At 53.1% G+C, this 27071-nt stretch overlaps 9 protein-coding genes across 9 annotated transcripts; 5 read left to right on the plus strand and 4 right to left on the minus strand.

Moving 5' to 3' along the window:
- Positions 1-344: 344 nt before the first annotated feature.
- GUITHDRAFT_144271 (hypothetical protein) lies at positions 345-3292 on the minus strand (the record flags this gene model as incomplete). Its single annotated transcript, XM_005825248.1, is given in 14 exon segments — positions 345-661; positions 796-847; positions 1186-1266; positions 1328-1411; positions 1559-1619; positions 1684-1745; positions 1883-2026; positions 2173-2361; positions 2381-2476; positions 2524-2577; positions 2629-2666; positions 2767-2824; positions 2877-3230; positions 3290-3292. The coding sequence occupies 14 exon segments, from the start codon at positions 3290-3292 to the stop codon at positions 345-347; spliced, it is 1593 nt and encodes a 530-aa protein (XP_005825305.1).
- Positions 3293-7946: 4654 nt separating this feature from the next.
- GUITHDRAFT_115475 (hypothetical protein) lies at positions 7947-8233 on the minus strand (the record flags this gene model as incomplete). The annotated part of the gene is made up of 2 exons (XM_005825249.1): positions 7947-8056; positions 8113-8233. 2 exons carry the CDS (start codon positions 8231-8233, stop codon positions 7947-7949), a joined length of 231 nt encoding a protein of 76 aa, XP_005825306.1.
- Positions 8234-8449: 216 nt separating this feature from the next.
- GUITHDRAFT_115476 (hypothetical protein) lies at positions 8450-13084 on the plus strand (the record flags this gene model as incomplete). The annotated part of the gene is made up of 18 exons (XM_005825250.1): positions 8450-8617; positions 9031-9150; positions 9195-9245; positions 9300-9377; positions 9443-9571; positions 9619-9903; positions 9953-10042; positions 10105-10155; positions 10355-10602; positions 10649-10717; positions 10765-10811; positions 10863-10993; positions 11043-11237; positions 11287-11340; positions 11462-11608; positions 11651-12339; positions 12381-12477; positions 12722-13084. The coding sequence occupies 18 exons, from the start codon at positions 8450-8452 to the stop codon at positions 13082-13084; spliced, it is 3012 nt and encodes a 1003-aa protein (XP_005825307.1).
- Positions 13085-13354: 270 nt separating this feature from the next.
- Positions 13355-14568, minus strand: GUITHDRAFT_115477 (hypothetical protein; the record flags this gene model as incomplete). The annotated part of the gene is made up of 7 exons (XM_005825251.1): positions 13355-13405; positions 13453-13536; positions 13580-13603; positions 13655-13728; positions 13773-13831; positions 13880-14010; positions 14059-14568. 7 exons carry the CDS (start codon positions 14566-14568, stop codon positions 13355-13357), a joined length of 933 nt encoding a protein of 310 aa, XP_005825308.1.
- A 79-nt stretch (positions 14569-14647) lies between these two features.
- Positions 14648-16304, plus strand: GUITHDRAFT_115478 (hypothetical protein; the record flags this gene model as incomplete). Its single annotated transcript, XM_005825252.1, has 11 exons — positions 14648-14782; positions 14869-14963; positions 15017-15090; positions 15136-15215; positions 15270-15409; positions 15463-15490; positions 15555-15725; positions 15908-15952; positions 16003-16067; positions 16120-16170; positions 16223-16304. 11 exons carry the CDS (start codon positions 14648-14650, stop codon positions 16302-16304), a joined length of 966 nt encoding a protein of 321 aa, XP_005825309.1.
- Positions 16305-16336: 32 nt separating this feature from the next.
- On the minus strand, positions 16337-18178 carry GUITHDRAFT_115479 (hypothetical protein; the record flags this gene model as incomplete). Its single annotated transcript, XM_005825253.1, has 10 exons — positions 16337-16597; positions 16650-16709; positions 16763-16815; positions 16861-16887; positions 16953-16998; positions 17046-17093; positions 17138-17186; positions 17243-17314; positions 17569-17628; positions 17805-18178. The coding sequence occupies 10 exons, from the start codon at positions 18176-18178 to the stop codon at positions 16337-16339; spliced, it is 1050 nt and encodes a 349-aa protein (XP_005825310.1).
- Positions 18179-18729: 551 nt separating this feature from the next.
- GUITHDRAFT_154726 (hypothetical protein) lies at positions 18730-19879 on the plus strand (the record flags this gene model as incomplete). Its single annotated transcript, XM_005825254.1, has 5 exons — positions 18730-18966; positions 19021-19055; positions 19114-19668; positions 19744-19777; positions 19847-19879. Coding segments are annotated over exons 1-3 (594 nt in total), but the record flags the coding sequence as incomplete, so codon positions are not given.
- A 4360-nt stretch (positions 19880-24239) lies between these two features.
- On the plus strand, positions 24240-24506 carry GUITHDRAFT_54093 (hypothetical protein; the record flags this gene model as incomplete). Its single annotated transcript, XM_005825255.1, has 2 exons — positions 24240-24350; positions 24402-24506. Coding segments are annotated over 2 exons (216 nt in total), but the record flags the coding sequence as incomplete, so codon positions are not given.
- A 66-nt stretch (positions 24507-24572) lies between these two features.
- On the plus strand, positions 24573-24800 carry GUITHDRAFT_42922 (hypothetical protein; the record flags this gene model as incomplete). The annotated part of the gene is made up of 1 exon (XM_005825256.1): positions 24573-24800. A coding segment is annotated over one exon (228 nt), but the record flags the coding sequence as incomplete, so codon positions are not given.
- Between the last annotated feature and the right edge of the window lie 2271 nt (positions 24801-27071).

Here is a 27071-nt window from a genome sequence, read left to right on the forward strand (position 1 = left end):
AGATTCATGGCAGAAAGTGTTGAGCTGCCAACAACATCATCCCCTTGCAGCACCAGAACGTTGCGCTACCGTGCCATTGACCAGGGGAATCGCCCCCAGCCGCCTCCGGAGACTCGCGTCATCGTAGTAGCTCTGCCACCTCCACTCATACTCGTGCTCCGAGCACGCGCGTGCAGTACCATGTGCAACCCGTCGCTGTCCTCCAGCACAAACCATCTCCTCCTCCACCTGGTCCCCCAGCACCAAATCAGAAGGGCCCTCTTCCTACCTCAAACTGCTCCTCTCCTCCCTGATCTAGCTTTTCTCCCTTTCTCTGTCCTTCCTCCTCGCCCCTGCCTCCTGTTTCACCTCCTCGTCCAGTCTGAATCTTGCTTCCACAGCCATCCTTGAGCAAAGATCACTCTGCTACTCTTCCCTTCCTCGTTCGGGACCCAGGGAGCTGAGGAGAGTTCGTCCTTGTTGAAGGGCAGGCTGCCCTGCCCCTTGGTCACATGGATCCCGCTGACGTTCCTGATCGTCTCAAGAGCGAGCAGAAGGCCCTTCATCCCTCCCCCTGCGCCGGACTTCATCGTCCAAGTCAGACTCCAAGTGCTTGCAGACGAAGGGAGCTGGATCACCGTGTTCTTCCCCTGCTCCTCCTCCTCGTTCGCGGCCTCTGCTGCTGCTGCAACTTCATTCTCGTGCCCCACAGTCGCAACGATACGCACAGGACTTGTTGGCTACGGAACGGATGGAGTATGTTCGCTTCGCTTCCTCAACTTGTCAGCACCTTGCCGCTCTCTCGGCAATGATCACCTGAGTCCACCATAGCGTTGAGGGCCGCTGAGTTGGGATCAGGAGGACAAGCCTGCGAGACCGACGCAAGAAGGAAGAGGTGCGGGAAGGGAGTAGAGAAAATGAATGAGCATGGAACAGACAGGGGGAGGAAGCAAGAGAGAAGAAGGAGGGAGAGGGAGAGGGAGAGAGTAAGAGCAAGACAGCGCATTCTCAACGACCAACTTTGTCGCTCCGGAAACTCTTGAGAGTGACGTCACTAATGGACTGCAATGACTTGTCAGCATCTCCATCGACAAGTTCCCCTCCCAGTGCCTGCAGGACAGACTGCGTCCAGGACTGCTGAGGAAGCCTCCGGATCTCTCCCTCCTGTGAGCTCGTTAACGAGAACTTTTGTTCGCTTCCTCTTACCTGACTCTCTTTCCCTTCCATGTCCGCACCTCCTCCGGGCTGACCTGACTGAATCCCGCGTCCAGGAAGCAGCACGTCATCCTGAGGTTGACCAAGAAGAAGCGTCAGCTCCACTTGCTTCGAATGGAGGACATTCACGCACGTGGCCGCGCTGAGGATGAGGCATGAAGGAAGAATGTTTTACTGAATGCTTGATGGCGTTGACAATGATGATTCGTAACCCCACCTGCTTTATCCCGAGATCCTTCGTGCAACGTCAGTTCCTAAATCTTGCCCGGCTCCCCCCTCCTTCCCTCGTCCCCATCCTTCAGTGCTCTTCTCCTCCATCCCTCCCAATCCTGCCCCACTGCTCCCCTGCCATCCTCGCACTTACCTTGAGGTCTTCATTAGAAAGGAACACAAGAGATTCGCCGCTGATCAAGTTTTCTTTGAATCTGATACATCATCCGACCAATCAGACGTTCGAATCTCCTCCTCCCTCCCCTCCTCTCTACACACTTCTGCCGCACTTCGTTCACGTCAAATGGCCCGACCTTCTCCGACAAAGATTGCAGCACTTCCTGCCCATCAAACGGTCACCACCCCCCTCGTCATCCTACCAAGTTTTTCTCCTCCCCTCCTCCCTCCTCCCTCCTCCCAGTTCCGTCCTCCTTCCTTCTGCTCCTTCTGCTCCTCCAGGGCCCTCAGTCTTCATTACCCGCAACCATCTGTCGACTCCGCGATAGTCCATGTTGATGATGCTGGGATGAGGATGGCACTGGAGGTGAGAGTTGCCGCAGTAGCGAATCTTCTGCAGCCAGAGGTCTCGACTGTGCGCATCGTTGAACGCCAGGCAGTAGACCTGGAGCAGCATCACGCCCACAAGAACTATCACCACTCTATCTATCATAGTAGTTATCTTCCTGTCGTCCTGCCTGTCTCCATTCATTCACTGCTCTCTAAAGTCCGCATCGACTCTTTCATTCGCACTACTCCATATCCACTCACTGGACTTGTGCTACCGTCCGCCAGACCTTCTTTTTCCTGTTCGCATCTCACCTTGGAGGGCAGGCACAGGGGAAGCAGATTCCTGACTGCATCAAGCACGGCTCTACTGATCCTCAGCGTGATTCCATACTGGAAGCTCCTGCCGAAGAGGAGGCTCTGAAGGAACGACTCCAGGATCAGCAGCCATGCCTGAGCTTGCACGTCTTACCGTGAAGTCACTCGCCTCTGCCACAGAGTTCATCAGAGGAACTTTGCCGAAAGGCTCCGACTGAGCCCCCGCCATGTGGAAGCAAAGCACCCCATGCTGTAACCCTACATCAGCCCCTGCAACCCCCAACTTGCCATGGAAACCTTTAAGCTCGTATAGCGCCTGTTCCACGATGAAATGAACTTCGATGAGTCCTGCTGCATTGACGCGTGAGCGCCTTCAGAGCAATCCCCTGCTCTCTCTCTCACCAAGAAGATCCAGTCCTCGGCAAGCACATCGTCGTGGTCTGACAACCCTTTCAGTTCCGAAGCAGTTTTATCCACAACACAGAAAACGGAATTCACGCTAGCCGAAAGAGAGGCAGAGGAAGAGGAACTTGGACTCACAGCTCTTGCTGGAAGGATAGGAGAGATTTCCTGTCTCGATCTCACCGTGCAGGATCGCCTGCAGACAGTCAGAGATCGTTGCGCAGGATGCACACGCGGGACATCCTCACGTTGGATTCTCCTTCCTTGTTGAGATGTGCATCGACGGCTGCGGGCTGGTCCCTCCCCGCTTTCTTTGCTCTCGGTGGTCCAGAGCAGCATCCCGAGAAGCAGGATGAAAACAGAGATCCTCCTCGAAGCTGCAGTACTAGATTTTGAATTGGCGTCTCCGGTGATTTCATATTTCCCGATACACGTGCTTGCAGCAAAAGCAGGATGGTGCATGCTGTCTTCCTGGCGAACGATTCACGGGAAACGGCATCTCGGCTTCGGAATCCCATCCTAACAAGCTGCTTCAAAGTTGCGCGTATAGCCACGACGGGCCTTTCATGCAGCAGCGCCGTTGACTGGAAGTAGGAAAAGACCTGCAGTAGATGTCACAGTCCTTCTCATAGCATACTTGCCCTCCCCCTGTCACTGTCACCATCTACTCATCCTCTCCTCCTCTCCTCCTCTCCTCCCCTCCTCCCTCCTCCCTCCTCCCTCCCCTGACTCTCGCCCATGACTCCTATTCCACCAGCTCCATCATATTCTAGGAGCCCTCATACCGCCCGCCACAATCGCCTGCGGTTCCAGCTGCGGGTCCAGCTGCGGTTCTGAAACCTGTTGTGCTGAAACAAGTCTCTCCTCCTTGCTCTACTTTGGTGAAAATGTCCGATGTCTGCTGTGTTATGTGTTGTTAGGGATTGACAACTCTGTTTTGATCTAACTTGATCCTGAGAACTTGAACCAACTCGTACACGCGCGTTACACGAGCAAACAGAAGACTTACGATTGTGAGAAACGCGTGTGTAGAAATTTAGGATGATTTTCTTCAAGTCCAAACATGTAGGCTGAGCTCATTAACCGAAGATTCAGAGTAGGAACGAATCCTAAACCACCTCATGTATTTAGCATTTAGCTTGGCTTTATTAGGCAACACGGAAGAGTACAGATTCTCCTCCACACTGCTCCTCATCACTGAGCCGGGCTTCCCAAGTTTGGTGAGACCAAACTTTGAGATGGAAATCCCGGTCCTGGCATGCCATGTAAGGAGTCGGAGGTTTGCACTTCTCAATCATCTGTGACCATCGTCTACCATGTCGTGGAGAAACTTGAAATGTTAAGTTTCAGACACCCTCAATACTACCCGTTCTTTTGCTTTATCAAGTACCCACAAATATGTCCCTCGAGCCCGAAAAGTTCTCTTTTTAATAAGCTCTGATTTCAAAGCTCGAGCCTCCCCATTTATACAGCACCCCTCTTGCGAAAGCGGGTAGCAAACTAGAGAACATCGCCATGCAGGTAGTAGGCCGGTATATTTTGTCTGCTGGGAGGATGCGAAGCCTCCATGCAGGCCTCTCAGGGCTTCACCCGCGAGTACGCTCCTTCACCACAGGCGCTCATGCATCTTCTCGCAATCGCGCTTCAAAACCATATCTGAAGTATGCGTGTGAGTTGCTGGAGATTCAAGCTCCAACTGAGCAAGCCTTTGCCGTTGCAATGGCGCTGCGCGACAAGGATAAGGATACGGAAAAGCAGCTGAAGCTGCAGCTGCAGGAGAGATATCATCGGTGTATTGTCGATTACTACAAACGGCTAGTGGCATACATCACTCAAAGGTGTACAGTTTGTTTGCCATGATGTTGTAGCCTCTACTGAATGCGCAAACACAGGTATCTGGTTGAGGATCTTTTCAGGAATGCTATGGATATTATTGCCAACAGTCAGGATGGGGAGATCCACGCTGTAAAGAAAGACTTGCCACGCAAGGACTTGCAGCTGATGAGGAAACGACAGCTTTCTATGAGCGCGATGAATAGGCACTTGCAGACGAATAATAGCTTACGACTGGCCGTATGGAAACAGATCGGGTTACCAGAGGACCTTTTGATACCTCCTTTATCACAGGAGAAGATTTTGTATGGTTTCCTGTCGGAACACATCCATGGACCGACGGGGCTGTTTGTGTTTTTATCTTCACGTACAGCTAAAGAGGAGATCAGATTTTTCAGAGATGTTGCATCTGTTTTCAAGAAGGAGGTAGACTTTTTCGAAGAAGTGTCAGCAGAAGAGGGAGAGCTGATAGAAACTAAATCTATCCTGGAAAAACATAAGCGAAAATCTGGGGGCGATACAGAGCCAAAGCCATGAGATGGAAGAGGGTCAAGCAAGCTCTTCCGTGCCGTGCTCAGTTTGAGACATTTGACTTCAACCTCATCATAACCATGTCTTCCAAGTCCATCATGCCTGAGAATGTTGTTGATACGATATTGTTCGATTTGAGTTTCTTCTTGAATCTTCTAGCCTGTGACCATGTATGTTGAGCAAAAGTAAATGGAAAGAAAGGAACCTTGAAAACATTCTGTACAGGTTATCATATCAGCGACTCAAGTTAGTATGTCATTTCTGCTTGCCGTGCACTGGCCGGCCCGGCACATGGACGACGTGTTCTTCATCCTCAAGCTTATCAGTCGATGAGTGCATCACTTCGTACAACACACTGAGTAGTCAGTGCGGCTGCACGCCTACCCCTACCCTCGCATCTTCTCCCCCAGGGGCGTAGGGGGCAGCTCCCCCTCCTCGGGCAGCCGGATGGGCGGAGACGTCGCCCATCTCGTTCTCCTTGCGATTCGTCGCCATGAGCATGATCCTCGGCTCCTCCATGAGGAGAGCTTCATCACTCCATGAGGAGAGCTTCATCACTCCATGAGGAGAGCTTCATCACTCCATGAGGAGAGCTTCATCACTCCATGAGGAGAGCTTCATCACTCCATGAGGAGAGCTTCATCACTCCATGAGGAGAGTGGCAGCTGCGGTTCTGAAACCTGTTGTGCTGAAACAAGTCTCTCCTCCTTGCTCTACTTTGGTGAAAATGTCCGATGTCTGCTGTGTTATGTGTTGTTAGGGATTGACAACTCTGTTTTGATCTAACTTGATCCTGAGAACTTGAACCAACTCGTACACGCGCGTTACACGAGCAAACAGAAGACTCACGATTGTGAGAAACGCGTGTGTAGAAATTTAGGATGATTTTCTTCAAGTCCAAACATGTAGGCTGAGCTCATTAACCGAAGATTCAGAGTAGGAACGAATCCTAAACCACCTCATGTATTTAGCATTTAGCTTGGCTTTATTAGGCAACACGGAAGAGTACAGATTCTCCTCCACACTGCTCCTCATCACTGAGCCGGGCTTCCCAAGTTTGGTGAGACCAAACTTTGAGATGGAAATCCCGGTCCTGGCATGCCATGTAAGGAGTCGGAGGTTTGCACTTCTCAATCATCTGTGACCATCGTCTACCATGTCGTGGAGAAACTTGACATGTTAGCGGCACAGCCTCATCCGGAGCCAGTGAGGGTTTATGCAACTCCGGGTATGACAGGTAGCGATTGCTTGTTTTTGGCGGGATGAAAGGTTTGTGGGTTTGATTTTCGCGGTAGTTTGAAACATGTCTAAAAGTTTCAGACACCCTCAATACTACCCGTTCTTTTGCTTTATCAAGTACCCACAAATATGTCCCTCGAGCCCGAAAAGTTCTCTTTTTAATAAGCTCTGATTTCAAAGCTCGAGCCTCCCCATTTATACAGCACCCCTCTTGCGAAAGCGGGTAGCAAACTAGAGAACATCGCCATGCAGGTAGTAGGCCGGTATATTTTGTCTGCTGGGAGGATGCGAAGCCTCCATGCAGGCCTCTCAGGGCTTCACCCGCGAGTACGCTCCTTCACCACAGGCGCTCATGCATCTTCTCGCAATCGCGCTTCAAAACCATATCTGAAGTATGCGTGTGAGTTGCTGGAGATTCAAGCTCCAACTGAGCAAGCCTTTGCCGTTGCAATGGCGCTGCGCGACAAGGATAAGGATACGGAAAAGCAGCTGAAGCTGCAGCTGCAGGAGAGATATCATCGGTGTATTGTCGATTACTACAAACGGCTAGTGGCATACATCACTCAAAGGTGTACAGTTTGTTTGCCATGATGTTGTAGCCTCTACTGAATGCGCAAACACAGGTATCTGGTTGAGGATCTTTTCAGGAATGCTATGGATATTATTGCCAACAGTCAGGATGGGGAGATCCACGCTGTAAAGAAAGACTTGCCACGCAAGGACTTGCAGCTGATGAGGAAACGACAGCTTTCTATGAGCGCGATGAATAGGCACTTGCAGACGAATAATAGCTTACGACTGGCCGTATGGAAACAGATCGGGTTACCAGAGGACCTTTTGATACCTCCTTTATCACAGGAGAAGATTTTGTATGGTTTCCTGTCGGAACACATCCATGGACCGACGGGGCTGTTTGTGTTTTTATCTTCACGTACAGCTAAAGAGGAGATCAGATTTTTCAGAGATGTTGCATCTGTTTTCAAGAAGGAGGTAGACTTTTTCGAAGAAGTGTCAGCAGAAGAGGGAGAGCTGATAGAAATTAAATCTATCCTGGAAAAACATAAGCGAAAATCTGGGGGCGATACAGAGCCAAAGCCATGAGATGGAAGGGGGTCAAGCAAGCTCTTCCGTGCCGTGCTCAGTTTGAGACATTTGACTTCAACCTCATCATAACCATGTCTTCCAAGTCCGTCATGCCTGAGAATGTTGTTGATACGATATTGTTCGATTTGAGTTTCTTCTTGAATCTTCTAGCCTGTGACCATGTATGTTGAGCAAAAGTAAATGGAAAGAAAGGAACCTTGAAAACATTCTGTACAGGTTATCATATCAGCGACTCAAGTTAGTATGTCATTTCTGCTTGCCGTGCACTGGCCGGCCCGGCACATGGACGACGTGTTCTTCATCCTCAAGCTTATCAGTCGATGAGTGCATCACTTCGTACAACACACTGAGTAGTCAGTGCGGCTGCACGCCTACCCCTACCCTCGCATCTTCTCCCCCAGGGGCGTAGGGGGCAGCTCCCCCTCCTCGGGCAGCCGGATGGGCGGAGACGTCGCCCATCTCGTTCTCCTTGCGATTCGTCGCCATGAGCATGATCCTCGGCTCCTCCATGAGGAGAGCTTCATCACTCCATGAGGAGAGCTTCATCACTCCATGAGGAGAGCTTCATCACTCCATGAGGAGAGCTTCATCACTCCATGAGGAGAGCTTCATCACTCCATGAGGAGCAGCTTCTTGATGAAGCTCTCGCAGGTCTTCCCGCCCCAGTCCGAGTCCGACTTCTTCGAGCAGGCCTCAGTCTCGCAGGAAGCTCTTGGCCAGCCTGGTCTTCTGGATCAGCTTGTGGCAGTCTCGCTCACAAAGATGAGCTTGCCGTACTCACAATCCGGGACCCGCTACGTGTGTCCTCGGGGTCCACCCGTTGATCGTTCTTCAGCGCCAGTGTCAGGCCCATGCGCTTCTTCTTTCCGTCGGTGTAGTTGGCCCCGCTCACCACCATGCCGGGGCAGCGCTGCTTCACCAGTAGGAGGTAGGGGGAGACGAGGACCTGCCTGAAGCAGACGGGCCCGCTTGCTCCCCGCCATGCCGAGGAACTTGGTCTTGCCCTTGTCCTGCATCTGCAGCTCGCTCTGGCCCGCAGCATTGGTCAGCAGCATGTAGAAGAGGTTCAGGTTGCTGTTCTTGAGCTAGAAGACGCGGTTGAGCTCGCTGCATTATGGCGACCATCGACGGCTCGGACGACTCTCACATGCACACGAAGCTCACCAAACTGCCCTGCGCCATCTCCCGCAGATGCGAGCCGAGCCAGCTTGCCTCTCCGATCGTGAACGAGAGCTGGAACGAGAGCCGATACGTGGCCGGGCCCGCTCAGCAGTGGCTGACGGTGACTCGGACGGCAGCCTGATCGGACCGCCGGCCTCGGGCCCACCCGGCCGCCCGCCCAGCGGGCCGCTGGTAGTGATAATTACTCAACTCGTGCTGTTACATCGCCAAGCCGATGGGTAGGGCGCGGACAATGTTCCTGTAGTGCCTGAGCAGGAGGAGGTGAAGGCAGGAGGACAAGGACTATAGACGAGACAAGTGAGAAGCAGCTACTAGAGCAGACCGAGGAAGCACCTGAAGGTCGGACACCCCCGCACCTCCTCTAGCCTGAGGACATCGGAGCACAGATACCGGGCAGACATGTCCTCGGACCGACGAGAATGGGCTGCATCTAATCGCAGTCTCTTCTCTTCCCCTGAAGCTGATAGAAGAGCATCTCTGAGATCTGTCAGCCCCATCCCATCAGCCGTGCAGAACTCTCCCGCCACTGTCTACTGGGGATCAACAGACCTGAGCATCAGGTCCCGAGTGGCCGACCGATCGCCGTTGATGTCCGAAAGTCCCTGGATCTCCGATCCTCCCAAGCGATCATCGGTGCTGCTTGCGACCTCCTTACTTGCTCACTGATCCCCTAGCAGCTGAATCGCTCAGGAGACGATCCCAGTCCCAAGTATGGGATCGGCCTCAAGGTTTAGACGCTGCTCCTTGCTTCGCTCTCGCCGCCTGATTGCCCTGCTCTACAGGTGGAGAACCGATACCCGCACATCATTCAACACGTCACAAACCTTCAAGATCCTTACGGGCATGATATCAGCGACCGGGTGCAAGTTGGAGACGTAGGAGACAAGCTCTCTCTCTCGCTGTGCGTGCCTCACGGATCGCACAGATACTGGAGCTGGTGGACGGGCAGGCTGTCACCAAGTCCAAGGACCGCATAGACTATTCCGTGCTGGGGGATTACGGGAGCGTCGTGAAGATAACGCTGAGATCAAAGAGCTCCGGCGAGCTTTACGATGTGAGCGAGGCGGTGGAGGATGTGGAGTAGAGCTGATGTTGAGCCAGCTACAAGTGAGGAGGCATCTGCTGTTTCAAGGGATGGCTCCTGATACTTCACGAGTGGAGTCGGACCTGCTCTACTTCGTGTTCAGAGCCCTCAACGAGATCCGCAACATCCTGGTCAATGACACCGGGAGCCACCTAAAGGACGCAGTGCAGATGATTCACTCGTGTGAGGGAGTGCTGGGGCTGGAGTGTGGGGAGGTGCTGGGAAGGAACTCTCTCCATGTCTTTCATGCCACCTTGGGGAGCCCCGCTCACATCTATGGCGGCCTCATGCGGGGGGACGAGGTGGGGGATGGATGGGTAGAGCAGAGCGATGGCTGACTGGTCTGGTCAGGTTGTCAAGTTCGAAGAGACCTCAGTTCAACGTGTTCACCTTCAGAATGACATCAATGTCGGTGCCATCGGCTCTGAGTGCCGCATCCGGGTGAAAGGTGAATCGAGGGGTCTCGTACTCTCGTCGTCCTGAAGCTGGTTTGCAGAGGGCAGAAGGAGCACGAGATCAAGTTGTTCCGGACGTCAGCCAATGCTGTTCATCGAGTAGAGGACCTGTAGCTCGTGATCGCTCCTCGACCTCCCGCTGATCTCCTTGACTGCCAGGTTCAAGGCCATTCAACTGCTCCGTGAGAAGATGTTCAGGACGCTATCCAACCCCGAGGAGATGGACCCTTCCATCAAGGCGAGTTCCTGTCCTCCTCCTCCTCCTCCTTCTCTCCCCCTGTGACCCCTTCCCCTCCAGCTCGTGTGGGACAACGCACTGCTGCTCGAGAAGGACAGGCAGCAGATCGAGGCCTCCATCGTCGGGGTCTTGGAGACTGTGCAGACAAACCTCTTGCACAGAGTATCGATCGCCGAGAAGTTTTTGAACCGGATCAAGCAGGAAGGTGTTGGAAGCCTCGCCGTGGACACGTCCAGGAGGTCCAACGAGTCAGGGGCACAGGCGAGTCGAGCAGAACTTGGACGGCACAGATATTACTCACGCCTGAGGTGTGTAGGATCTGGAAGAACGAAACAGATACGTTGCAAGATTCAGTGAGTGTATGAACACTCTGGCCTCCACCATCCTGAACATCGAAGATCAAATCGCTGCAATTGGGAACAAGTGATATGATGAGATTGAAATTGAACAGTGCTGATGAGCTGAAAAAGATTTGGAGACAAACAAGCATTGAACACGTGGACGATCAGCTATAAGAGTAAGTTCGATGTCAGCGGGCTCCCCGCACTATCTTCTAAACATGTCACAGACAATGAGATTGCAAACTTTGAGGATCAACTGCGCAAGAAAGAAGAGATCATAAGAAAGTTGGAAGATGAGCAAGAGAAACAATCCAGGAGCTTGGAAGCGATAAGGATAGAAGAGCAGAGGCAGCAATCGGTATATCAGCAAGTCCTCTTGCAATCAGCGTTGTGATGTTTACCTGCAGGAGTCCAAGTCAGAGGCAGCGTACCTCAAGCAAAAGCTCGAGAGGGTGCAAAGGGAGCTGGATAGAGCTGAATCCTCCAACTTGGACCTGAGGAGGGAAGTCGAAACCTTGCAGGCGGATCTCAAGGAGAAGGTCTCTCCCATCCCTTCCAGGAGCAGCCATGTTTCCTCCGGCGTCATGACAGACCCTGTCGATGTAAGCTCCGCCCCGAGACCGTCACTAGATCCTGACCCTCACATTGAAGGAAGGGCCTGGTAAGGAAAGCTTGCAGGCGGAGATCGACGAGCTGAAGAAGAAGGTGAGAGGAGGAGGAGGAGGAGGAGGAGGAGGAGGAGGAGGAGGAGGAGGAGGAGGAGGAGAAGCGGTAGTATGGAGGAGCAGTGAGGAGGAGGGATGAGGGATAGGTGATGGGCAAACAGGTGTTGGAGCTGGAGAAATCCAACTCTGAATACCGGGTGCTCCTGGAGAAAGAGAAATTGGAGGCGCAGAGAACCCACGAGAGGATGATGGAGATGGAGAAGTTCAAGGAGGAGCTGATCACGCAGATGCACTCGGCACATCAAGAGGTAGCTCTCCCCTTGCCGCCCTCCTCCGCTGAACTCCTGCAGCTGAACCAGAACAAGCAGGCGCTACAGGAGAAGGAGATTGTTGCCAAGGAAGTCCTCAAGGAGTTTGCGAGCCTGCAGAGGAGTCAGGAAGCATCCATCACGAGCATGAAGGACCAGATTGCGGAGTTCTGCAGGAAGTACTCCACGGACTTCTCGACCCTGGATGACTCCAACTCCTTCGAGTCCCTCAACGTCGTCTTCAACAGCGCCGTCGAGCTGGTGACGGAGGTCATTCAAAACGCCGAGGAGAGACGGGAAGAGGCCGAGGCGAGCAGGAGGGAGTGCGAGCGGCTTGTCAGGTTCGCTCCTCTCTCTCACTTCTCCCCGTCCCCTCGCTCACAGTCGCTGACCTCCGCAACTCTCAGCGAGAAGGAGGAGCTGATAAGGCAGCTGGAGCAGAAGCCCGACAACAAGGAAAGCGGGGACAAGAACCTGTCGCTCATCATGCAGCAGATCTCTGACCTCAAGGAGCAGCTCGCTGACCTGCAGAGGGAGAAAACCAGACCTGCGCTCGCCTCCCAGGAGAGCCTGAGGACAGACCCGCTACTCCTCAAGAAGATCGACATCTCCTCCAAGGTCGGACTGCCTCTCTCCCCGAGCCAGGAGCAGCGGAAGCTGTCGAGGCCCACCAGCAGCTCCGTGTCGGTCGCTGACTTCCAAGACTACACCTTCACCAGCAGTGACGTCAGGTGGGCGAGGGCTGGGGGCGCACGCGGCTGACGACTGGCAGGGTCGACGCGGTTGCTGGAGGACAGCAAGAACGAGGACAAGAACGAGGAATCATCGGGTTCACCATAGAGAGAGAATTTCCTTTCCGCGTGCTCGAGGTAGTGCAGAAGAGTGGCTGTGGTGACCATGCCCATGACCGTCACCATGATGATAATGATGAGCTTATGATGATGATGATGATGATGATGATGATGATGATGATGATGAGACGATGATGATGCGACGACGACGACGACGACGACGACGACGATGATGATGATGATGGAGGAGGAGGAGGAGGAGGAGGAGGAGGAGGAGGAGGAGGAGGAGGCAGGCGCATCTTGGAGCTGAGCAATCATCCAGATCCATGACCTCGTCGACGAGTACGGGAACACTATCAACGACGCCATCGAGATCGGGGACATGCTGACGCATGTAGACGGGGAGGACATCACAGACGAGACCATACACTTCGTGCTGCAGAAGCTGTCGGGCCCGCCGGGGGGCAGCATCAACCTCATCTTCCGCACTGAGCGAGCGAGCAGTTACGAAGTCGTTGTGCAGCGACATCGACCGCGGACTACGAGCAAGAAGTTCGGGAACCTTGAGACGTTCCATATGAACGATCACGGTCAGATCTCCCCGTCTGACGTCAGCGATGTTCGGATCAACCGGCTGCCGGTCCCGCAGGTGAGTGAGAGGTGGGAGATGGAGGCTGGGGGATGACGAGACGTGAGAAGGCGGCGGAGGAGGAGGGCCAGCATCGTCTTCTTCAGTCTCCTCCTCGTGGAAGGGCCGGGGCGAACCGTTTCTAACCTTGAATGTTGTTTGTACAGTCTAAATGAAGTCAAGCCTTGCAAATCCTCTGCCTCATCGTCGTCAAGCTGTGATGGATCACACGGAAGGAATCTCTTTGCCGCATCCTCTCCCTCCAGCTGTTCGGTCCCAGTCACTCCCTCCCCCCTCCTCCCTCCCTCCTCTCCTCGTCTCTCCATCTCACCTTGAGAACTTGTTGAACTTGGAGTAGTCAGGGGAGAGCAGCTCAACCTGCCCGAGCTCGTCAGCGTCTTCGCCTCACATCTCACAGCTCTCACTGTCTCCAGCTCTGCGATAGCCACGAGGTCTGCGATGCACGGCGACGGCCCGCACAGATACCCAGAGGCGTCACTGATCCAGTGCTGCACTGACATGAGACGGTCCGCAGGCAGGGGCGACAACAACCTTGTCCATGGTGGCGATGGCGTCCTGCAGTAGACGCTGGTCAGAGCGATCCTCTCCTCCTAGCCCTCTTCCCACCATGAACTGGGTCGACATGGAACTCAGCAAGCTAACATCACGAGTACATGTCATGGCGGCGATGATAGCGGTGACTGCAGCAAGTTCAACTCTCACAGGTGCACCATGAGATCCTCACTGCTCTGCTTGACATGCCGGCCATGCCACTCGAGATATTCATCCACTTTCGCTCTCTGCCTGCATCGGCGCGGATCATGAAAGGCGCCGCTCGAAGCGTATGCTCACCGCAAGTCTCGGGGATACCAGTGCAAGCAGCAAGGAAAGAACTCACAGAGGAAACGGAGGATGGCACTGGTCTCTGTGAGGATGTAGTCCTCCTCGTCAGCCTGCCTGGCTACAAGATGCAGCACTGGAACCTGCGCGGGGGTGAACAAGAGGAGGCGGAGAGGTGATACTCAGTCTACATCCTTCTTGGCGTTGAGGAGGCTGAATTCCGACGTGTGCGTCTCTCCTCGCATGATGTCCACCTCAGTCACATCGGCTGTTTGACCCTCCTCTCGCATCAGCATCAGGATGGCGCGGCAGCCCGCAGACAGCGGGGAGACACTGAGCTTGAGGAAGCCATTGGATAGAGGGATCGAATCGAAGAGTAGATCTTCAGGGGGATGTGTGGAAGGCAGAGGGGACGGGAAGACGTTCATCGATGCAGAGTCTTTGTCTGAGTGGATGTCGATCACCAGCTTCTCGTGCTTGTCCTCGTCGGCAAAGTTCTGTCCCTCCTCCCGCTTGCTTTGATCCCGCTGATCCCGCTGTGCCTGCCGTGCCTGCTCATGGATCCTTCTGGCTTCCGTTCCAGCTCTCAGCTGATCGCTGACTCCCACAGCATCTTCCCATGCTCTTTCTTCAACTGCCTTCTCCTCCTCCTCCGCTGCCGTGGCCGCACCAGCCTCCTCCTCCTCGGGTTCAGTGTGCATTGTAGAGCATCGGGGTACGATGAGGCGGACTTGCAAAGCTTTTTTGGATGCGGCATGGTCGGGGGTAGATCAGCGGAGGATGAAGGGCAGTAGGCGGGGCCTGGCGCTTGCTTGCTTCATGGCGACCATGTCGAGCATTGAAAACTTGAGCGTCGAACAGCTCCACAAGATCAACACGTGGAAGAAGTTCGTCGACGAGCGGCCATGGAGCGCGGTTTGGGACTTCTACGAAGGAACCATCCTGGACGAGGCAAGCCTCTCCCTTGGCGCGGGGAGGGAGGGGAGATGACGTTGGGGCAGAGGAAGATGAAGTCGAACGCCTTCCCCGTCGACCCCGTGGGCTGCGATCTCTCACTGTGGAGGTGGAAGCTAGAGAATCCGGATGGGAGGCCCCGGTCAAGTCCCGAGCCGTTGCTCCTTTGGTTCTGTTCCTGACTCGCGGCTGCAGAAACGACAGAAGAACGTACGTGATGCAAGTATCCTACCTCGGAACAGACTTCTCTGCAGTTCAACGATGCCCAGGTACCGCCTCCTCTGCTTTGCTTGACCTCAGCACAAGGGCACCAGGGGTTCGGACCGTGCAAGAGGAAGTTGAGAAGGTGCTCGAGAGTATCTTCACCAACTACAGCACGAGGCCTCATAGCCTGGTAGTGCATCAAGCTTCTCCTTTCGACCCCTCACCTCCCCTCAGGTGCTCGCAGGGCGGACAGATTCTGGCGTGCATGCGTACGCACAGGTTTGCCGGGGAGGACAGGGAGGGAAGCAAGGTGATGGGGCAGCAGATGTTCTCATTTCATTGCTGGGATGCGATCAAGACCTGCCAGCTAGTGGAGGACATGAAGTGAGTGAGAGCTCCGCATCCTCCGCCATCTGTTGAGGTTGACGTGCCCGCAGCTCGAGGCTGCCGCGGGACGTGCGGGTTGTGATGATGGAACAAGTTGCGAGAGGATGGCCCTGTGGAAAGTTGTTAACTCACCATCAACCAGATGCCCAGGTCCTTTCATGCCAACTTTGCAGCCACCTGGAGGAAATATTGCTACGTCTTCCCGCTGCAGGAGATCGGAGCAGGACGGTTCGATGTGGAAGCGGAAGAAGTAGATAGCATGTTGAGGGGTCTGGAGGGGAGGAGGAGGCATTACAACTCGTTCTCGTACAAGGTATGCACGTTACAAGTCTCTCTATCTCCTGATGGACCCCTGCCAGGAGCACAAGGCGCTCCAGAGCAACTCCGATGCGGACGTCTGCTGCATTCTGCGAGGCAGAGCTTTCAACTTTCACCTCTCCGACCAAACGGCAGGCTTTTTTCTCCCGCCTTTTCTATCACGTTGAGTTGCTCCAGGTGCTGGTCGTCGAGCTGACAGCCAACAGGTTTCTCAGGAGGATGGTGAGAAGTTTGTGCCTCCTCCCCAAACTGACGGTCTGCTTGGACTTCAGGTGCGGAAGCTAGTGGCTACAGCCATTCGGGCAGCCGCTTTTCCAGAAGAAGAGAATTCTTTCACGTGGGGGATGACTTTTTTTGTCTTGACAACTTCTGATGCTGCCATGTCGCAGGAAGATTCTTGAGGCGTGCGACAGCTCTCGCTCTGCTCCTCCTCTCCCAAGGTCCTGCAGGCCTTCAAGCGATCGGGTCAATGTTTCCTGACTGGGACCGCAGCATCGGCCTCTGCCTAGTGGGAGTAGGATACGACGACTACGACAAGAAGAGAGGAGGTGCTGCCATCCACTCGCTAGCCTGACGGAGCAGCAGCGGAGGGGTTGAGTGCTTCCTTCATGTATCAGAGAGCGCTAACGACAACTTGGCTATCCTCCCTCGCAGCGAATCCACCCGGGCCGTGAGGGGGCTGGTCACATCCGGGATGTTCACAGACACTTCTTGCAGCGGCCTGCTCTGTCGGAGCGACTTGATCGACTTCGTGGTCGGGCTACGAGGAGAGGAACGATGTCCTGCTGACTGAGGATCGGCGCATCCCTTCTCCCACTCCTGGAACAGCTCGTGCGCTCTTTGCATATCCTTTGGGAGGCCCTCGCCCTGTTTAGGATCAGCGCAGCTGCCAGTGTTGCCTCCTGCTCCCCCTCCTCACCTGCGCGTACATGGTTGCCAGCTGATACTTTGCCAGCACGTGATCTCCCTTCAGCGCAGCCTGAGGAGCAAGAAACCCTTTCACCAACATGGCCTAGTTTCAATCCAACTGACCTGCAGCCACCTCACAGCCTCCCTGATGCTCCTTTGGTGAAAATTCTCGTCTTCTGGTCTCACGTCAGCGAGGGACTGAGGTCATGCCTCTGACTCACCTTGCCCTCCCTTCGGCTCTGACAGATCTGAAATAATCAACAATCAAGAAGTTGGCAAACGAAGGGCAACAATGGTTTACAAGCTCTTTCACTGTAGTACATCATCCCCAGTTGATACGCTGCCTCCGAGCTCCCAGCCTTCTCAAAACGTTTCAAAGATTCTCAGCATGAGGTCTCAACTCCACCTCAGCTGCACAAGTGAAGAAGTTTTGCGCCTTGGCATCGTCGGGTGGCTGCAACCCATTAGCTGGAAGGCAGGAGAGGGCGGGGGGACTACCTGGCTCTCTAGGTACTTGATCCCGACTTGCACGCAGCATTCTTCCGATCTGCCATCTTCACGTCACAACTGCAATGATGCAGAGTGACACGGTGTTCCGCTCACCCGTGCAGTGCAGCTGCTTCATAATACATCATCGACCTTTCGACGTCTATCTCATACCCATCACTGCCGTACCTGAAGAAATATGTCAGGCGCTTTCAGGAAGGGGTGAGGTAGAATGATAAAGCTCTAGAACAAAGGAAGACACAAACAAAATGGCCGAGATCCTAAGGGGCAGCAGCTGGGAGTAGAGGTGGCGTTGAGTAGCAAGGAAAGCAAGCCCGAGGAAAGAGGAGGATGCCAGGCTTGCAGGGGTAGTGTAGGATCATAAAATACGCAGAACTTGTCAAAGGCGAGGTCAATTTCCTCATTTTATGGAGAGGGCTTACTTGTATGCATCACCAAGCTTCTTCATTTCGTCCGCAAAACCTGGTATGCTTCCAAAAATCCTGACAGGGGTCGTTAGACCGCAGCGGCAGGTTGCCATTTCAGACTTGTTCGAAAACGAAGAGACTCTGTGAAATTCTTCAGGATCAGAAGTAGGACGACTTGTGAGCAGCTTCTGTCTTTCGGTCTTTAAACTTTAAGGTGTCAAAACCAAAACAGCACCATTTGAAGGGCATACCGAGATATCTCTAGTTCATAACCCTGTACCATGGAGGATATACAGTGTTGCAACTCATCGACCAACGCTTCCAGCTTCTGGCACCGTGGACATTTTCTTGCGATTGTCTCCACATCCTCGTCGCATGCCCCATGCTCTGATTGCATCCACGAGCCTCCCAGCAGGGGAGCTTGCATAGGAGAATGCGGGCGTCCGAATGAGAGAAATCTGCTCTTAGTTGGGCTACTCAATCTCTCACGCTCATTTCCCTGTAGAAATCTGGATCCCTTCTCTTCCTGCTCCTGCTCCTGCTCCTGCTGCTGCTCCTGCTCCTGCTCCTGCTCCTGCTCCTCCCCGCGTCGGCAAAGCTCTGCAGTCGCCCTGGTCCCCGCCATTTCGCCACTAGCGACGGGGGCAGCTGTAACTTTCCGTGCAATTTCACACTAATTTCTCTTGCTGCCCCCATTTTTCAAGGCTGCGATGATTGCAAACCCGCCTCGCGAAGAAAAATCGCCTGAGGCGATGTATGGTGCAAAGGATTATTTTAAAACTCCCTCAAGTAGGTAGGACCGAATCCTAGGCAGATAAGAAACTACTATGGTTTCTTACGATGCAACCCCTTCATTTGCCTTGAATTATACAGGTGGGGGTGGAAGAAATCTAGGGGAATCTGGTTTTAGTAGTTTTTAAAATGCAATACATGAAGCTAATTAAGTAATGCTTTTGGACCTCCTGGTACTGATCTCATTCCATGCAGGGTTTTTTTAAAATTTTGTTCACCCTACCCCACCCCCTGATTTAACATGACACATTATACCTTTGACCGGGCAAGAGGTCACTGGGGGTACAGGAAGAGGAAAATCGTATAGGAGGCTCTAGTAATTTCCCCGTCCTTTGGCACCATCGCACTAGCCTGTACTAGGGCATAACCCCACCCCCTGTTCCATTGCGACATTCAGACCTTCGATGCGCAGCGCAGCAACTTAGCACAAGCCGCTCGTTTCCCTCCTTCTTTCTTCGACCATCTCGTCGGGAACTTCTCCTTGTATTCCCTTGAGTTTCTCTCCTGCTGGATCGATCAACGTTCATGTCGGAGGTTCTGGAAATAGGCCATGGCTTGCCCATTGGTAATGCTGAACCTACTCCTGAAGAGGAACGCCTTAAAGTTCTGCACATGTTAAATGTAGCTTCTCCTTGATCCACAACATGCTGGATATTGATCATTGAATGTATACAGATCAAAGACTTCCCCTTGGACCCCGAGTGTGACAGGTGAGTGATGCAATCACTCTTTAGTCTGAATTCAACACTGAATGCATTTACTTTGAAGAATCACTGAACTCGTGAGCTGGATGTTCCACAAGCCCGTTGCATTCATTAGTTTCGTGGATAGCGATGAAGTTTGGATCAAGTCTGCTGTAGGGCTCAATGGGGCGGTACGTATGCCAAGGTCGCAAGCCCTGTGTAGCTTGACCATCACCAGCGACCAACCTCTCATCGTTGAGGACATAGCACTCGATCATCGGTTTGGAGGCAACATCATCAGAATGGATGGGACCGTCATGCGATTCTACTGCGGATTTCCTATAGATGTTGAATTTTCAGGGCAGCGATTCAGAGTTGGAAGTTTGACAACCATGGACGATAAGCCCTACTCGTTGCAAGCGCACGAAGTCCATATGTTGGAGGGACTCGCTTCTCGCATTTCCAAAATGTTACAGACCCGAATTTCTGCCTTCCAGCTTCAATCAGCACAGACAACTGTATCTGATGGGAGTGGAATGGAAAGCCTGGAGTCTGAAGTCGGTTCTTACATACAACTTGATGTCAATCATGGGCACTGGACAAATGCGTCCCTTCCAACATCCTGGGACAAGTGTAATAAGTAAGTGTCAGGTTTGCGTTTCTACGCAAACTTTCTTCATTGGCTGTATAATTGAATGACGGGCTGACTTGTCAGGTTTGAAGATATTTGGCAAAACCAGGGATTTCAGGTAAGGCCACAACTGTACTGCGAAAAGGCACTGCCGAAACAAGATGGTCACACACTCCTCCTTTTGCAGGTTGCGATGCTCAAATTTCATCAAAGCTCAACTGTTGTGTACACTTGAAGTTGATACCTTGCCTGACATTGTATGATGCAGGAGAGATACGAAGAATCAATGCAGCTGAAACCCAAGGGAAAATCGATTGCGGGGGCGAGCGAAGGCGAGAGTGCTGATGAATTCATCGACTGGAATATGGGAACTGGTGAACCGACTGAGTTCAGGGGAAGGCAAAGCATGGACATTGAGTTGTGAACTTATTTGTCAAGAGTTCCGGCTCAGCGACTCCGAAATCAAATCTCAGTTGGCATCATCCTTTTCTGTACAATACCGGACTGCTTTGAACTGTTGAACTGCACTGATGCTTGTACATGTGGAATTGAAATGACTGATGAATATGATAGAAAGCAGTTAATCTTTTACTATTGACTTGAGGAGTCACCCAATCACCACTTGAAGTTCGGCCCGGACCGGGACCGTCAAGCCTGCCACTCTGACGGTTCGAAGCTTACACCGCCGTCAGACGGTGGCCAGATGGTTGATCAATGGTCCCGGCCGCGGGCGATCACAGGCAGTGAGCCGCCGCTGAGCGTCACTGGCATGGTCCCGGGCTGAGTCCGGGGCCGCCAAACTGATCGGATCATCAGCAGCCTGCAGTGAGCGGCTGCCGGGCCGGGCCGGGCCGGGCCCAGCCTCACCGGCTGAGTATACGCGGCCGCCCGGGGCGGCGGCCGCGCGGAGCCTCACTGAGTCAAACGGCTCGGAGTTGCATTCAGCCGCTGCGGCCATCACTGCCGGTTAGGCCGTTAACTGAGTCAAGTTCCAAGTTCATAAAATTGACTACTAGGCTAAAGGCCGGGCGAACTACGACTACTAGGCTAGGAACCTACTAGGCTACTACCGTAAGTCACGACTCAGTAGTCGCTTCAGCGGCTGGACGGATATACTTGACAGAGGTGGCGTGTGTAGTAAGAAGCAAGGTTAGTGGGATACTTGGAGATTTAAAAATCTTTTCACCCGAGACTCGAGTAGGCTCATATCCCCGTATAGCATGATAGTGCCTTCTTGGGAACTTGCCAGTACCGTGGAACTTTTGATCAACACAATAGTACCAGTAATCAAAGAGTCTCATCACCATAGAGCTGAACGTGACGTTGTGGGCGTGTTATAAGACGTTACATGTTATGTATAATTTATGAAGATCTCAGCTGGTTTTATCATTCAAATAACATATTTATATATAAAAGTTCATAATGAGCACTAAAATGTCCCGCTGCGAACCGGCAAGTACCTGAACCAGAGCCCCAGGTGTTACTGACCATGGGTAGGGGGTGGGGAGATTGAATCTCCAAGGGGGTAGGGGTACTTCAGTACCCCTCAAGAACTCTTGCACAATCCTGTGCTCATGTGAACGAAGTGACTCATTATTAGATGCGACCTTTCGAATCATGGGTGGGGTCCTTTGGTTGTTGAGATGAGGTGGGGTAGTACATTGAGTAAAGTAGCCTTCGTAGGTTGCGGTGGGGATCTAACATGCAGATTTTAAAAAAAACTCTGAATGGGGTGGGGGTACTGTTGGTGGCCTTATCTGTTGATTAATAGGGGGTGATAGATAGTAAATATCAGGGTAGGGGTACCTGAACACTGGGTTAGGACCTTCCAACAAAATCGCTGCAGGATATCCGTTTGTAGTAGGGGTCCTTACATACGGAGAATGAGGGGTAGTATAAGTGAACAGACGGAAGTTGGAGAGTGTAATGGAGCGAAGGGGAAAGTCAATGGTAGGTCGGACAGAGAAGAATTGAGCAAGCAAGCGGAAAGCTGAAGAAAGGTTGGGACAAGGTAGAAAACATTGCAAAGCCTCTTTGAGACGTGAGTCCTTCGGCCTTCACTGGAAAACTTGACCTCGTTCTAGCAAGGGAGCGAGTTCGAGTGTTTCGAGTTCCGCTTTGTACTTTGGAAGATTCTTGTAGTCATTGAGGGGTTGGAACTGCTGTTCGAGTATTTGAGGTAGATCTGTCAAAGAATGGAGGACGACAACCACACTGGCGACCCGTTGAATGGTCAAGATCTACCGAAGTCAGACGATTCCGACTCGAATCGTAGCACTCGATCGCACGTCACGATTTCCACGTCTATCCTCAAGAACAAGAACCACATGCTGCTGCTACCTGGACAGACAGTATCGACGACGGCTAAGGACAATGAAGAAGAAAATCCGTTGGCTTTGACCATATTTCCCTTGTCGACATCTGAAAGCAAGAAGGTTGATCAACAAAAAGCAGAAAGCGTTGACATGAAGAAAGAGCAAAGCGAAGCTTCCTCGTCAAAACTGAAGATGATTCGAATCACAAGCTTCTTTGAGAAGAGTTCAAAAGACCCTGAACCCATTCTCGTCACATCAAAGAGAAAGAATTTGAAACCTGAAGATAGCGAGGGCAAGCATGTCCACTTCAAGATCCCCAAGGGCAACAACATGGGTCGATTTCACTTGTTTCATCACAGATCTAAGTTTCTTGTGAGATGGCATAATATTATGTTGCTACCTCTATCATACGAGCCATGGGCTTACCCTTTCCGTCTTGCATTTTGCAATCCGGGATTGGGGCTGCACTCAACGATTCGAATTCTACCGTTTGATCTGGCCTTCGACGGGATGTTCCTTATGGACACTATCATACGTCTGTTCACTGTAGTGCCTGCAGGAACATATCCTGAGCAAGACTTTGAAATCGATAGATTCGAGATGATCTTGATCAATTACATGTATCATGACTTCGCCATCCAGTGGCTACCTGTCATTGCCTTCTACGTGAGTTATCCCTTGTATGTGCAAGCTTCATGTCTTGATTGATTGTTGCAGATCGTCGACTTCAGCATTCCAAACGATCTCAGGTGGATGATAATTTGGTGGATCGCCGCTATCCCACGGCTGATAGTCCGGACCATGAGACTCTGGAGATATTTCAAAGCAATGACCATCAACCTTGACAACGATGTCCAGAAGTTGCAGTCCTTCAAGGTTGGCCTGGTTGTTCTTCTCTCGTCTCACTGGGTCGGATGCATCTTCTACTGGATTGCAAGGATTCAAAAATTCGCTCCTGATACTTGGGTAAAATTTACTTGTGTGGTCGGAGTATTGTTTGTTCTGATTCCAGCGTTTAGATCTATCACTTTGAGGAAATTGTTCCTCTTTTTGATCTCCATGCCAACATACCTGTGAATGATTACATTTTGTGCTTGTAAGTATCAACACTTGGCCTGCATTGCATCAGGGTCATATGATTCATGTGTGATTGCACAGGTACAAGGGTTTGAATGCACTATCTACACTTGGATACGATGTTGGTCTGCCCAACAACCTGGCGGAGATTCTTGGCGCTCTTCTAGTGATGATCTTACAAGTGCGATCCTCCTCGTTTGCCTCATGGTTCTCACCTTACATGCCCCTCAGATCTACCTGCAAGGTTTGATCCTCGGAACTCTGCTCAACTACCTAGTCAAGAGAAACCCGACCGAGGAGGCGCACAAAGAGCACATTGCTCAAGTCACGCAATTTCTTACGGCCAAGTTGGTGCCGGACGAGCTTCGAGAGAATGTCATCGCCTACTTCGAGTTCCAGTACAAGAAGAACATGCAGAACCAGGCGCAGAGCTTGATCAAGCTCCCCCGCTCTCTCAAGATCAAAGTAGCGGACGCCAACTACAGCGGGCTGATTGAAAAGTGTGCTCAGCGAGGAAAACCGATGCAAGGTTGCAATGGGCAATTTCTTCACGTGCGATATGCTCTTTTCTTGATCCCTTTGCTCATACTCCTCGCAGGCGTTCATGACCAAACTGCGTCCTGTGTATTGCATGCCGGGCGAAGCGATCGTGCAGAGAGATGAGGTGAGTTGAAAACATCAGACGTCTTGTTCTCTTAGATGGATGCCAGATTGCAAGAGAGCTGTACCTCGTACAAGAGGGCATAGTTCACATCTTCGACGATGAGGATAAAATGATCGGAGTGATCAGGAGCGACGTCCCTGACATGGCGCCCCTCGTGGGAGAGGTTTGGCACGTAGGAGAGGTCGAGCGAGTCTCATTGCTGCATCCAGGTTGCCTTCTTTCTCGGCATCAACTACGTCACCACCATCAAGGCCAGACTGGACGGGGACGTGCAGCTGCTGGTCCTGAAGAAGGAGGACAGCATTGAGATCTTCAATAACTACCCGGAGGAGCAGCTGGTGATCAACGACAACATCCTTAGGACCTTCGACCTCGACATTGACGGTCTGCCCATCAGCGGGAGCGAAGAGGACGCAAACGACAAGCTCAAGATGGAGACTAAGAACAGGATCACGGACTCCCTCAAGCTCAGGTCCCAGCAGAGGTTCTACTCCCTCTGCAGCTCGGTTGCAGCTGGGGATGCCGACACTGTCAAGATGCTGATCCGCCAGGGTGCAGATCTCAACGAAACTGATTACGACAAGCGAACTGTCCTCCACATGGCGTGTGCGGAAGGAAACTACAAGATTGTCGAGGTGAGATGAAACTTTCACATGCTCGCATCTCAAGAATGACTGCGAGCACAGATGCTACTGAACTATGGGGCAGACAAGAATTGTAAAGATCGCTGGGGCAACACCCCCTTGCAGGAGGCGATCAATAACAAGCATGCTACTGTCATCAGCCTCCTGACCCAGTGGAAGGCAGAGCTGGGCCTCGACAGCGCGGCCTTTGCGCTGTGCGCTGCAGCTGGGGTCGGAGACATGCAGCAGGTCAAACGGCTCATCGAAAACGGCGTCGACCCCAACCTGGGCGATTATGACTTCAGGACAGCCCTGCATGCCGCCAGCACTTCTGGACACGACAAGGTGGTAGAGTACCTGCTGAGCCAGAAGGCCAACCCGAACCCAGCAGACAGGTGGAAGGGAACTCCTCTGCAGGACGCGCTGCTGAACGGGAACGCGCTGGTGGCGGCTCTGCTCAAGGCAAAGGGAGGGCTGATGCCCGAGGACGTGGGAGTGGAGGAGATGTGTACTGCCACGAGCAAGGGAGACGTGAGGAAGATGAGGCTGATGCACGACTACGGGATCCCTACTGACGTCGGTGACTACGACCATCGATATCCTCGTGAGTGATTGAGGAGGAGGGGAGAAAGATAGAAATATGCTAGGGAGGAGGGGTGGAGACAGCGGAGGGAGGAGAGGAGATGCTGGTGACGAGATTGTACACAGTCCATCTGGCGGCAGCAGAAGCAAGAGTCCTTGCGGTCAGCTTCCTCCTTGGAGTCAGCGCAGACCCGTGCAGCAAGGATCGATGGGAGGGAACGCCGCTGGACGACGCGCTCAGAGGAGGAACTCTCTACCACCACTACTGCGGCAAGCTCATCCAAGGTCCTCCGCTCCTCTCCTCTGTCGCTGATCCTCCTCTTCTTCTGTCGCTGAAGCTCTGTTCCAGGATGGGGAGGCGAGCTGGGGATTTACAAGGACACCGAGGAGGGGAGGAAGTTTTTGACAGCGCTGGACGAGATCTCGATCCAGGAGGTGAGAGTGCTGATCAAGAGGTTGATAGACAAGGGCTTCGACAAGACCTCCCCCAACAGGCAGAGCGAGGAGGACATCAAGGTCACCTTCGGGGCCAGTGTAGAGCACCTTTCAGTGGCGCATGAGCTCAAGGCGGAGGTGGGCAAGACGTCGGAGAAGCTGGAGGCGATCTCCAGCAAGATGCAGTCGTCCCTTGAAGACCTCAAGGCGGTGCTGGAGCAGCTGCTGGACCCTCCCAAGGCCCAGCAGAAGCTCCAGAGATCGCACTCGGAGGTCCAGACGCACACGACGTCCCAGGAGGACCTCGGGCTCTACCACGGTTGGGACTGGAAGCAGAACCAGGAGGCGAGCAGGAGGCAAACCAACCACGTGCCATCGCTGAAGACGAGCAAAAGAAAGTCGTCCTCCTTCGACCTCGTCAGCATCTGCCAACTGCCAAGCAAGGTGCTCAAGGAATGCAGGCACATGCTCGAAGACGTGGACTACAGGGTCGATGAGGACCCTGCCTTCGAGCTCGACGGTGCGCTGGACTCGGACGAGGAGATGGCGCTGTACGAGGAGCTGGACGAGCTGCTGGAGGCGCAGGAGAGGACGTTCAAGCAGGGCGTGAGGTGGGAGAAGCTGTCGGCCGGGATCTTTCGGAGGATCGCGCTGAGGATCGTGGAGAACGAGATTTCCTTCGGCATCTTTCTGCGCCTCTTCGACAATGCGTCAAGAGACCCCTACGTCGCGCCCTCTGACCTCACCCGCGCCCTTGAGAGCCTGGGGGTCCCGCAAGGGTTCGAGCTAGACGACATCTACACGGAGGTAGAGAAGTTGGAGAAGGACAGCAGCCGAGCTCCGCCGCACTCCCACGAGGTTGTTTCCCATCACCCGCACAGCAAGGTCTACCCCCTCTCCATGTTGGTGGCAAGCAGCGCAAGGCTGAGGAGGATGATCATAGAGCTGGAGGTAGACGACGTGCTCTGCCTGCTGATGAACTCTTCCCTGTCTCAAGTGTTCTCCGAGGAGACGGCAAGGAGCATACTGGCCAAGAGCTTCATCCGGAGCTACACGGAAGGCCAGCTGATCCTCAAGGGAAGCAACGACAAGAACAAGCATCTCATCGTGGTGCTTAGCGGAGAAATCCTTCCCTCCTGGGACTGCAAGGAGGGTCTGGGCGAGCTGGAAATGGAGGTGCTGGACAGTCCAGCTGAGGTCCAGGTGGGCTGGAGCAAGAAGGGTGAGGATAAGGAGTTTGAGCAGCTGCAGCTAGGGCAGGGCAACTACTTCGGGTCGTACCAGGCGATCACTGGGAAGGGATCCTGCCTGACTGTGAAGTCCAGGAAGATCACGAGCTTGCTCTACATACCCATCAAGGACTTGCTGCACCTGCTAGTTGCCAAGAGCGAGGAGGAGCAGAAGAACTTCCTCTCTTACTCCGTTGAGTCCATCCTGAACCCCGACCCCACCCTCGACATCCATTGCGAGATCCACTACGACAACGTCCCCTCGATCTCGAGGACGCACTCCAGCGCGGAGCTGCAGCATGACTCGAAGATCCAGCTGCAGCACAAGATGAAGTCGATGGGAAACGTGCTGTTCAGCAGCAAGTTGGAGCACGAAGGCAGCACGAGGAGGATGCCCATCACTGTGCCGGAGACTGACAGGCAGAAACTTCGGGACTTGTTCAAGGGCATCGACGAGCTGTGGAAGGCCATGTCGTTGGGGTCCAAG

Source organism: Guillardia theta (assembly GCF_000315625.1).
Source record: "Guillardia theta CCMP2712 unplaced genomic scaffold GUITHscaffold_85, whole genome shotgun sequence".
NCBI lineage: Eukaryota > Cryptophyceae > Pyrenomonadales > Geminigeraceae > Guillardia > Guillardia theta.